The sequence below is a fragment of the Cylas formicarius genome, unplaced genomic scaffold (assembly GCF_029955315.1).
Source record: "Cylas formicarius isolate icCylForm1 unplaced genomic scaffold, icCylForm1.1 PGA_scaffold_6__28_contigs__length_40554024, whole genome shotgun sequence".
NCBI lineage: Eukaryota > Metazoa > Arthropoda > Insecta > Coleoptera > Brentidae > Cylas > Cylas formicarius.
The window spans coordinates 9,752,564-9,765,312 of NW_026844347.1; the positions used below are offsets into that span (position 1 = coordinate 9,752,564).

The 12,749-nt window shown below is 32.0% G+C and overlaps 2 protein-coding genes across 3 annotated transcripts in view; one reads left to right on the forward strand and one right to left on the reverse strand.

Annotated features, from left to right (window-relative positions):
• Window positions 1-6,991, forward strand: part of LOC132703807 (diacylglycerol lipase-beta-like) — a 58,880-nt gene extending 51,889 nt beyond the window's left edge. Inside the window, exons 10-13 of the mRNA XM_060673294.1 lie at window positions 3,988-4,142; window positions 5,205-5,354; window positions 6,444-6,556; window positions 6,677-6,991. Coding sequence (XP_060529277.1) covers window positions 3,988-4,142; window positions 5,205-5,354; window positions 6,444-6,556; window positions 6,677-6,848 — 590 coding nt within the window. The 3' untranslated portion in view covers window positions 6,849-6,991. The remainder of the gene's footprint in view (window positions 1-3,987; window positions 4,143-5,204; window positions 5,355-6,443; window positions 6,557-6,676) is intronic.
• A 2,959-nt stretch (window positions 6,992-9,950) lies between these two features.
• The window catches only part of LOC132703494 (glutamate [NMDA] receptor subunit 1), a 31,969-nt gene continuing 29,170 nt past the window's right edge, over window positions 9,951-12,749 (reverse strand). For both annotated transcript variants that reach the window (XM_060672793.1, XM_060672792.1), the window contains exon 15: window positions 9,951-10,388. In XM_060672793.1, the coding sequence (XP_060528776.1) occupies window positions 10,143-10,388 (246 nt within the window). In that variant the 3' untranslated portion in view covers window positions 9,951-10,142. The remainder of the gene's footprint in view (window positions 10,389-12,749) is intronic.

Genomic DNA, 12,749 nt, shown 5'->3' on the forward strand with positions numbered 1-12,749 from the left:
TTTTTATTGTTGTTGTCTTTTTCTAATTTATTTTGTTCTACAATGGAGGGAGGTAATTTTACAAACGAAGAAAAATGTGATATGCTGTCTTGCTACATCTGATGCCAAAGAAATTGTGTGGAAGCCGAGCGTATGTATTCTAACAAATACCCAGAGCGGAGACAACCTGACAAGAGTATTTTTCGGCGTTTGTTATTTAATCTGAAAGAATATGGATCATTTAAGAAGCCTGCATTATCCCGACAAAAACCTTCCAATGAAGAAAACCAATACATTGTTCTACAATCTGTTATCGAAAATCCACAAACTTCTACCAGAGAAATTGAAGACCAGAATGGGGTAGCTAAATCTACAGCTCAGTTTATTTTAAGGAAAAATGAATTTAAGCCTTACAAATTCAGAATATGTCAAGGATTAAAACCGGGTGACGACGAACGACGTAGACATTTTTGTGAGTGGTATACCAGGATGTGTGATGAGAGTTTTAATTTTCCATATAAAGTCATTTTGTCTGATGAAAGTATGGTGACCAATAACGGTATTTATAACAGGCGCAATACACACTATTGGTCGCAACAAAATCCACGTGTTAATAGACTATCCAGACATCAAGTTCGCTTTGGGTTTAATATTTGGTGTGGGATTTTTGGTAGCAAGATTATAGACCCTATTTTCTATAATAATTCCTTAACTTCCGAGCGGTACCTTGACATCTTGAGGCACGATTTAGAAGATGCCTTAGATGATTTACCGCTAGGCGCTGTGCAAGGCTGCTGGTTCCAACAAGATGGTGCCCCAGCCCATAACTCCAGAGAAGTTCGCCAATATTTAACTGAACGGTTTGATGGAAAATACATTGGGACTTACAGTGAAACACCTTGGCCTCCAAGGTCCCCGGACTTAACTCCCTTGGACTTTTTCTTATGGGGCTACATAAAAAATGAGGTATTCAAAGAATGTTTTGACAACGAGGAACAATTACGTCAATCAGTACGAGCAGCGTTTAATAAAATTACTCCTGAAATGTTAAGTCGTGTTTTGGAGTCTACCGTGAGACGGGCGTGCTTATGCCTAGAAAATGGACGTCATTTATTCGAACATTTGTTATAGAATTTGTTTTTCATTAACTTGTTGGATTTAGTTGTTATGTTAAATGAACAGTTAGAGTTAGTAAATAAATAAACACATTAACTCGAACTTGTCAACCATTTTCTTTTGCCTTTCATCGTTCGGATCTCATGGCCTACTACAATAAAATACTAGAAATGTATTAAAAAGCCATTTTTCTGGATAAAAACATAAGTAACCGTATTGTATCGTACATCGTTGAATTCGCAATGAAAAGCACAACCTAATACTGTGTGTACTTTTTTTCCGTCCCGTAAGAAAAATCAAAGTTGATGGTGGTTCCATGGAATCGAAACGCTGTAATGAAAATTTGTTAACGTCAATTTGGAGAGATTAAAAAGTGCCAATGGAAAAGTGTTTTCCGTTTTTTCATATCTTTTCAAATAGCTTTAAAAAATAATAAAAACGAAATCGCAATATTTCGGTTTTTCTCGGATATTTCCGGAACGGCTTGGAATTTTCAAATTTGTAAAACGGGATCTTGTTCGGTATCAAAATGCGCAATTTTTGTCTAATTTAACCGACACTGTTTCCGAGATCCCCATGCTGTGCATCCTTATCTTGGACACACTGTATATATATATATATATATATATATATATATATATATATATATATATATATATATATATATACAGGGTTTTTCACTTAAAACTCCGCACGCCAATAACTTCAAAACGAAAAGAAATATTTAATTTATGTAAAAAGTAGTCAAAGTGTGGGGTCAAGTAGATATTTCCTAAAGTTTAAAAAATTCGACGCCTGCAAAGAGCTGGGCGTCGCGACGCGTCGAAAAATTATTCGATTGCGGAGACTTTGGAAATACGCGCATACAAAAGTACATATTATTTAAAAACTTTTTTGTTATTTACTCAAACTTATTTACTTTACCCGTTTCTAAGTTATACCGATTTAAAGTAAACATTTCTTGATTAATAAAAAATGTGATTAACGCTTATTTTTACAAGTATGCCATGAATGTTAGTTACTATGGCAACCATTGTTATCGCAGTTGTTTTAAGTGCAATTACAAACAATAGATTTCAACTATTTTAGTATGATTTTATTTATTATTTTTTATCGATTTAGTTCTGATAACATGATAAATAAATGAAAAAACAGTAAAATGCCTACAAGTTAATAACCAAAATTATTATTGCAATTAACTACATAATAAGACATTTCAAAAATTTTGTTCAAAATTATGTCCATCTGCTCAAACATAACTATCAAAAACTTTTAACAGATGAGCTTGGGTCACTTGTAGGAGAGTCCTTCTTGTGATAGCGGCACACGCTGCACTAATTTTGTTAATGAGATCACCCATATCTTCGATAGGTTCTTCATAGATAACGTTTTTTAGGTAGCCCCAAAGAAAATAATCTGGTGGTGTAATGTCCGGGGACCTCGCCGGCCACCTTACCGGTCCATTATTACCAAACCATCTATTGGGATATTCTCGGTTCAAATACCTCGTTACTATTTGGGCATTATGTGCAGGCGCTCCATCCTGCTGTAGCCACATATTCATTCTGGTGTCAAGATTCACTTCTTCTAATAGTTCCGGAAGTGTAGTTTAATATGCCGCACCAAACATTGATACTAAAAATTCGTTGGTTACCTATTTCTGTAATCGAACGAGGATGGTTTTCAGACCAAAAACGACAGTTGTGTCTATTAACGATTCCATTATTATTTTGAAATCGACCTTCGTCGCTCCATAAAATTTTCTAGAGAAAATTTGCATCTTGGCTATACAAATCGGACAATGTCGCTAAGAAATACATTCTTCTAGCATAATCGCCTGGTTCTAGTTTATGAACTAGTTTATTTTTGTACGGGTGAAAAGAGTTTGTATGTAGAATTCTCCACAAAGAACTTATGGTAACACCGGTATTTTCTTTTATCTCTGATAGGGATATCTTGGGGCCGTCCTGTGCCGTCCTGTTCCTATCTCTTTTAGGTTTTATGAAGCTGCCATATTCTCTTAAGTTTTTACATAAACTTGAAAAGGTTTTTGCATCGGGGACTCTTCTATGCGGATAACGCCGTGCGTAAACTCTTTTTGCTTCTCTACAATTGCATCTGCATTCTCCAAACACCAGTAACATGTCTACTTTTTCCTCATTGCTAAATTGCACCATTTTCACATAATAATTCTTAGTTTTTTTTAAACCGAACTAATTGGGATATTTCTTGTGACAAAATGTAACAATTTTTTGATACAGCAATAACAACTTACGTTTGTAATTGCACTTAAAGCAACTGCGATGACAATGGTTGCCATAGTAACTAACATTCATGGGTAAAAATAAGCGTTAATCACATTTTTTATTAATCAAGAAATGTTTACTTTAAATCGGTGTAACTTAGAAACGGGTAAAGTAAATAAGTTTGAGTAAATAACAAAAAAGTTTTTAAATAATATGTACTTTTGTATGGGCGTATTTCCAAAGTCTCTGCAATCGAATAATTTTTCGACTCGTCGCGACGCCCAGCTCTTTGCAGGCGTCGAATTTTTTAAACTTTAGGAAATATCTACTTGACCCCACACTTTGACTACTTTTTACATAAATTAAATATTTCTTTTCGTTTTGGACTTAATGGCGTGCGGAGTTTTAAGTGAAAAACCCTGTATATATATATATATATATATATATATATATATATATATATATATATATATATATATATATATATATATAGACCGTCTGTTTTCGAAAAACTAATATTACAGTAAGCTTATTTTTCAGCCTTGTTTCTGTAAATCTTTATTCATTACATCTGGGACGCCCTGTACAACTATTGCACTGTTGCGTATGTTTTGATTTATGCATTATTCGAAAATTTCTTTTCCAGCCGGTTTAATAAGCCGCGAAGCTGCCAGGATAACGGAAAGTTTTATTTTCACCGTTGGCGTAGGCGATGATTTCGTGATGCGGCTCGGAGTCGACAGCATCGAAAATCTTCGAACGGGAATAATCCAAACACTTCATGCCAGTAGATTGCCAAAGGTACATAACAAAACAATAGGCTATTTGCTAAAAATGTGCATTAGTAGATTTAGAGCACACCTATCAAATATTACCCTGTTTTGTAATAATTTTACACGCATTTGACGTTTCAATCGAAGTGGTCTGAAAAAATCCTTGTGACGTCACAATGTGCGTCCGTTTTAAGGTTAGAACACCTAACCTTTAACTTGTTTAAAGTAACGTATAACGTACAGTAAAGTATTCATTAACCTTAAATATCTCTGTTATCAATCTATCTATCATGGTTTCCCGAATCCAGTATATTCATTTTCTTGTTTTTTTTGCTCTTCTTGTTTTGTGTTTAGTATCATACCACAACAGATGTTTTGTTTTCACTGTATCTGCACTAGCGAATACTCTTGCTGTTCATCTGCATGCACAAAAACCATTTTAACTATTTTTATTTTCTTTTTATCTTCTTTGTCGAAATGCCAGCACTCACTTATGTCAGAATTGGTTCTACAATGGCATTTTAGATAGTTGTTTTTGTTGCTAATTTGATCTTATTGGACTATAATATTGAATTTAGTGTGCGTATCGCCTTTTTGCTTTGCTGTACTCTGTTATAAACGTCACTCTTTGTTGTCCTTTCTTCCGAAATTGTAGTTCCTAGATCTTTGAGCTCCCTATATATTTTTAGATACTCTGTTTTATTAAATAATTGTCTAAAAATAAAAACGAAGCAATGTTGATTTTTACTTTACACAACTGGAAGATCATCCGACTGGACTATGGAATTCATTAAAAATGAGAGTTTAGGTTAGTTTAACAATTCCCATCGGCTGACATTTAATGCATCGTGACGTCACAAAGCATTTTTCGTGACTTCATATTTGAAAGGCTCTGGTTAAAATTGGAATCCCCAATTTGAATAGAAATAATTTTTTTCAAGAAAAATAAGTATCAGATAAAGTTCACCAGGTCATAAAAGAAAGATTTATGATGATTTGCCTCAAATTCTATTTTGTTGTGGAATTTTGAATAAGACTGCATTTGAGTGAAGCGGATTTAATATGATAATTGGAAATGTGATGCTTTTAGTATCGAATCCTTTTGAATGGATTCGGATATGCCTTATTCGGAGTTCCTCCTGGTGATTTGGAGTCGACGTGGCGCGACGAAACCTTGCCGGAACCTGGACGATCGCCATTATTAGAGTCTAGTATAATCCCGACTGTAGCTGCGTCTACGGTGAGTAGTAATTTTATGTTTCGATTTATGTAAAATAAAGTTAACAATATGAAGAAGGAATTTTTGACATAAAAATTTGAAGCATTCTGTGGACTTTTAAATTTTATATACAATATGTTTATTTAGTTGTCGAGCTGCTTTCTGTTTTACCATAATGTTTTATCATAATCGGATATTTCCTCCAAGTGCGCAAATAATAAGATTTGGTTAATTAAATTAATAATGAAAACTTCATTTAGTTATTCTTTTTGCTGTCTTTCTTTTCATTTCAACTTATTTAAATTTATATTTAATTAGAACAGTTATCTAAAAATATATTAGCTAGGCTAAAGGCTTAATAAAAATTCAAATATGACGCACTTGGATGGAGTATGCAGTGTCGAAACCTCTAAAAATTAAACTAACTAATAAATAGAAAAATAAATGTTTAGGAATCCTAATCTTTGTCGACTTAGTTTTGGAGATCATTGTATATTATAATGTTTCTTAAAAAATATATCTCCCTCAAAAAGATATTGATTGGCAATTAAAAGACAATAAATATTTCTTCAAGCAAGCTTCCTTACTCACGGTCGCGAATTTTATTACCAGATAATTGAGAGGGTTTACCGCATTACAGAAGAATTTTGAAACAGGAAAAAACTTCCAAACGGTTTGAGGTAGCGATTCGAAATCGTCATGCCACTATGCAAAGTGTCCCAAAGTGAAACTTTCATATTTTAACTATCTCTGAGGCTAAAATGAAGACAAAAAATTCTTATTAAATTATGGCTTATAAATTGTTATTTTTGAAAATACCGGCTGTCCATCTATAAAGTAGTATATTTTAACTATAAAACGAAAGATTTTCTCCAATATAGGTGCGATTAATGCAGATACTGTGATTTTTTTTTAATTAGTAAATTTATCTGAAGTAGTATATTATGGAATAAGTTTGATAAACGCCATGTTAGTCAAAGCTGTGATTTGGCACGAGTGCTTAACTACCGAGTGACTGAAAATCATACTTTTCTGTATCCTTTATAACCAGTATTGTCTTCCTTCGCTTCATAGCATAAGTTTAGTGGGGATTTATTTTTTTAATTTTAGGAAGCAGCTCTCTTATCCAGAGACTTAAGTGTCAGAAGATTTTCCAAAATACGTTTGTATACTGCCGGTCGAATCTTGCACATTATTAGTAGGAAGAAAACCAAAGCTGAAAGGTATAACACATTTCTCACTCTTTCTTTTTAAACTAATTGAGTTTTTTTTTTCATTATTATTTCATTTTAGTATTATTTATTTATTTTATGTAATAATGATATATTTACTTGTAATTTTAGAAAAGCGGGAACCGGTGGTCCGGATTTCGAAATGAGATGGGCAAAAGCTGAGGATTTTATGGAGCTAAAAGTAATGCCTAAGATGTTGCTGGATCACTTGCCCGACAATGTATATAAAACTCTAGATACTATTTTAAAAGAGCAATCAGATAACGTTAGTGAGATCATTTAAAAATGACGAATAAAAAAATGTTTTAATAGAAAGCGATCCGTTTGTCGGTTTTCTATTTTGCGGTTTAATTGTTATCAAATTTTATTTTTGATTAATATGAACAAATATCCTATTTGTATTTTTATATTTAATAAAACGTTAAGTCTCAATTTTGGGTTTTTTAATTTTGACTTCCTTATTAAATGTACAACAAATACATTGAATGAGGTAACAATATTGGCATACATCAAACTCTGTAAGGAATTCACAATCTATAATCCGTTAATTAAATTCTTTGACGATTCACGTTCTTATTATTCTTGCGGAAAAAATGTTCAGAGATAAAAGGTGACATTGTTTTCATATAAGTTTTATATTTTCGTTATATCTTTTATTTTGATATTGATATAAAAATGATTCCTTTATTGGTTTCAAATCCAAATACAGAATAAATTACTCTGTTTGATGGGGTATCATTGATGAAACGTTAAGAGCTTTTGATGTGAAAAAATTGGTCTTTGATCCTACCTGACACATTTTAGGAGAACTGCAACAATATCCACGGAGTATGTTAGGCTCTGTATATTAAATTAGGATTATTAGGGAATTACTCTTCTTGCGTGATTCAATTAACATTTATCAGTCGGCCTCTAAAAGAGCGCAGTTGAAAAACTTAATAATAATAAACCAATTAAGATATTCCTATCAGCTGAAAATTAATAATGAATTAAAATGCCGTCTTTTTAGTTCCGCAGAGATTTGATAAGTTTTAATATTTTTAGTAATTTTTATTAGAATTTATTAACTTATTTTTCTTCTTATCTGTATCAAAATTAGTATAAGAATTCCAAGTTATAACCAAAAGCAACCAATACAACAAGAGATATAAAGACACGCAAGTTGCTGTGAGTTTAATTCCATATTATTTTTCAAGTGTATGTTTTCATTCTTGCAAGTTATTTAATAAAGTTATTAAATCTGAAAGTGCATCTTTTAACCAACGTGGGAATCCAACAGGTATCACTATTAAAATTTTACGGTACACATCGTATTTACGAATTTATTCTCCGATGGCACCAGTAACGCTTAACAAACATGGTGTAAAATAAGTATTTTTTATTGTTTAGCTGTTACCTTCGAAGCAACCCTTATTCCTCCGTGCATAAGCGACAGGTTAAGTATTATTCGTGGTTCCACTAACAGTTTTCCTGATGTCTGCCTTACGGAAAATGATACGACAGAATAAAATAATATCATATTTAAATTGGAATTTGGAAAGCCGATGTTTTGTGTATACCTAATACCTATTCAATGAATGGCCTGTAATTTCTATCCGGTCTATAGCAAAGACAAAAAGAAACATTCTGCGTTCAAATAAACAAAATTATAAGCATCCACTGAAATGAAGGTTCAATTAAATATTGATTTGAACAACAACTATTTGTAGAAAATTGGAATTTTTATTTGAAACGTACAGGGATCGTTTTAAATTTGATTAAGCATTGATCCGTGATATGTATCATTCTTAAGAGTTTAATCTAAATTGCAATATTTTCGTATATATTACGGAGGTATTTGAATGTGAGTCTCCCAGCAAGTACGTATTTATGTACCTGATTCTCCACCTTCGACCCTGCGACTCTGTTTTCACAAAGGTTAAAGGTACCTGTACTATATCTTATGGGTAAGTTAGGAAATAATCATTTTTGTTTTGTGTGCCTGTCTAGTAACAATATTCTTCTTCTTGTATTTTTGTGTCTTCTACATAGTTGTTGGATTTGAAAACAACGACAGTCTTTTTTAAGACTATAGATTATATTCGCTGTAGATAAGGGTACGTCCTAAGAATACAGATAAATATTTATTAGAATCTTACAATTAAACATGTTTTGAAGGTTCCTGTTTTCACACCTTAAGATGTGGAGACCGTGGAATGATCCACATGGTACCCAGTTAGAAGAAGACATGGAAAACAAAGCAGAATTTGAAGACGAAGTGGAGCTGGTAGTCGAACCTAATGATAAGTTAGAAGACGAACTACCTCAGCAAATATAAAAACGGATCCATTTGTCTTCGGATGCTAAACAAAATGTTTTGAATGATTACAATTTTATAAGAAATTCAGAAGGGGAAATAGGTGGCATAGAACGTAATAAATTGTTACTTTGTACTATTTTTTTTATATATATGTTTCAGGAATTGCTCGGCGAAAAAGATTGAAAACATACTTACATTTTGCATTTGCTTGTTTGTATAGGTAGATAAATCCCTAGGACGGTCCTGGCAAGGTTACTGGTAAGGGGTTGGTAAGGGGCTGCGGTTTTGAAGTAATAAATAGTAGGCAACGTTAATGACGGGGTCGGTTGTAAAAGCACTATAATTCTGGTCGAAGTATAATGCATCTTTCTTCCTTGCTAGGATGGTTTAAAGCCTGCCGTAAATAATAAAATTTAACAGGTAAACTTTCCCTTCGATGTTGGAGACGAAGAAGATGAATCCATAAAAGCACTAAATCCTGAATAATAATAAAAAAAAATTATGCAATATCTGTCACATCATATAACAGGGATAGGAGTCATTTCACTTGTAAGGAAGATTAAATTTTTTTACCCCAGAAATATAATGGAATTTTAAAATTGCCAATATAGTACCACATATACAAGGTGTCAACAATTATTTATACGGGAAACTCTGGAATGTAGGATGTTAAATTCAATTGAACGTAGATTAGGAATGCAGAATTAATAATATTTGAACAAACTATTAAATATCGTGCCACGTTGAAACAAATAAAGAAACACGGAATGACATATGATGGGCATCATCTACCGTCTCTTGATGACTACCGAAACTAAATTCTAATTTCAACTTTCCTTGTACTTATGCGATGTCGCATCGATAATTTTAATCTTAATACCCGGCTGTTAGATTGAGCAAATCATGGGCATGTAGTGACACATGGTTCACCCTTTTAGGTACAAACTGCGCCGACTCCAACTGATTAATTAATTAATAGTTGTACAACATGATATCCATTTTGGTTATTTGATTATCACTTGGACTCATCAGCACTTTGGCCCGATTTGCTTACAAAATGAAATAACACACACGTACTACGTCGTTTTTGATTTTTATTTTTTTATTATTTATTAATGTTAATAACAAATAAATTAGATACTAATTATTAAATTGGTGTGTTTATTGTTATCTATTTGTTACGGTGCACTAGAAAAGCAACAGATGAATATATGGACTCCTAACCACAAATATAGTTTGCAACATCAAACATAACATTTGCGATAACATTTTAAACGTTTAAACAATTAAATGGGACACGTCCCACGTATATCCGGGTAAATATCTGGGAATTGGTTGGGCTCCTCCTTCTTCCGGTCGTCTTTGTCTTATATCTGTGTCGCCAGGCCACGCCCTTTCTGGGCCGCTTAATTGGCCCACCCTTTGGAACTTGTCAACGACGTGCGAAATGGTCACCGTTTCATTTACTCCGTTTGATTTAATCCTCCTTTGTGGTACAGCTGAGGCTCGTAAGGTTTTGCGTTTCTAAAATACAACGGGATTCGTAATAAACTGGGTGGCCCATTTGATTTAGAAGTACCACTGTAAAATGTATCTTATAAGCGAATTATTATTATTATTTTACTATACAGAACGTTCCTTTATGTGTGCGCGAATACTTGGTGACAATACTGTTCATTTTAAGAAAAAAACTTCGTATCCTAAGCTGCTAAACGCTTTCATATTTGAGGGTCGTAAAGCTTTCATATTATTTAAAACATAATTTTAGATACTTCAAAGAGACAGCTAAACATGGAATACACATTATATTTTGATGTTTTTGAATAGTAACAACTTTGTTTCGAAAATTTAACGGTAGGCCAAACACTCAATTGCTCCTTTGGTTTTGAACTGTTAGGAACCTAGACGACTACCAAATTCCAGGCATGAAAGCTTTCTGTTCATATTGACTCTGGTTCTTTAAAACTGAAATGAAACTCACTTATGCCAAGTTAAGTTCAATTGGACGTAAGATCCTACGATTCCTTTTTAAGCTACCTTATAAGCAACATCTATCGACTTGCTTAATATTATAACATGTCCATAAAAAAAAGCAAAGTTTTTAAGTTGAGGGAGCTTTTCATAAGCATATCACAAGAAATAGAAAAAAATTATATGTTCAACAAGATAATCATAAACATTTTAAACAATCACCAAATTTTTGCTGGTTTATGTCTGCACGGCTCTCTTCCAGAGGCATTAAAGCATCTCACTATTAAAAACTTTTATTGAAAACTATTAAAAACTTCTATTGAAAACTATTAAAAACTGCGTCCTCCATTGACATTTTTTTGTAGTGCTCGTAACCCATATACATTTATCTATCGATCTAAAATTTAATAAAGTTAGTAATTAGTAATTTATTATTTTTACTTGATTAGTGAATTTTAAGAACGGTTCACCTGACAAGCAAAACGCAAGAATATCAGTATGAAGTTTTTTCTTAAAATGAATCGCAGAATTGCCCCCTCATTAATAACGTTCTATTAAAAAACACCACGCCAAAAATTTATAATTTAATTTTAATTTTCTTTTTTTTTTGTTAAAAAAGGTGGCCGTTCATTATTTCAAACGACTACAGCACAACATTAATTTAATATTTTTGTAACTAGATTGGCAAAAAATAAAAAAACTGCAAACACGACAAATAGGAGCTAGTAGGTACATCAACAAAGTTAATAAAATATGCAGGGTGTCTCACGGTAGACATGTGAAGTTGCGGAATGATCACCTGGGACATCGCGTCTGTTCTGTCGATTTAAAATACTCTCAGCGTCGCACTGTTGCTGCTTGCATAAAAAATAGGAACATTTTTGAATTTCAAAATAGGACACCCTATACGTTGTTCCATTTTCTGTTTCGATGTCACTATATAGTATTATTATCATGAACTGCCCAATTGAACTCTTTGTAATTAAAATATTACGTTAAAAAGGTAAATCTTATATTCTGCTTTATATTTTTTTTATGAAATAACTTTTTTGGTAAATTCTAAAGTAAAAAAGGTTCCCATATGCTGCCGACTTAATTGGACACACAGTATCATATGGTAAATACTAAAAATTAGTTAAGTAACCCATATTTTTAATCATTATCTGCTCAACAAATTTATTTTGGTTCCCTATTGTAAATCCAATATTAAAAAATATATTGTGTTATCATTTGTGACCACTTGCCATTTCACCTTATATGTTGCTCCTCATAAATTAAGTCAAACCCCCTGCATCCAATTAAAAGAGATAATATATATATATATATATATATATATATATATATATATATATATATATATATATATATATATATATATATATATATATATATATATATATATATATATATATATATATATATATATATATATATATATATATATATATATATATATATATATATATATATATATATATATATATATATATATATATTTCACTATACCATTAATTAAATTGTTTTAAATTGTCTTCAAGATTGTTACCATTTGTTTCTAGTGTCTACATAAAACTAATTGCAGAATAATTGAAATAAATACCAAAATGAAATTGCAAAAAAAAAAAACGATGACATACGTCGAAAATTTAAACGTGCAAGTTATACTTAACATGTGGTGACTACTGTATGCCTTAATTCTGTTTCTCAGGTGGAATGTAATTAATTTAAGAAAGTGTAAGTAATTAGTTTAAACCCCGTGTGAAAGCTAGGGGAATATGTAATTTTTGCATTTTTGCCAAAATATATTCATTAAATCAAATTTTGGAGAGAGGTTTTTAGGATGTTTTAAGCTCATTGTCAATGAGCACCATGTAAAGCAATTTTTTTTTAGCAAACAAAAATGGGAAATCTAAT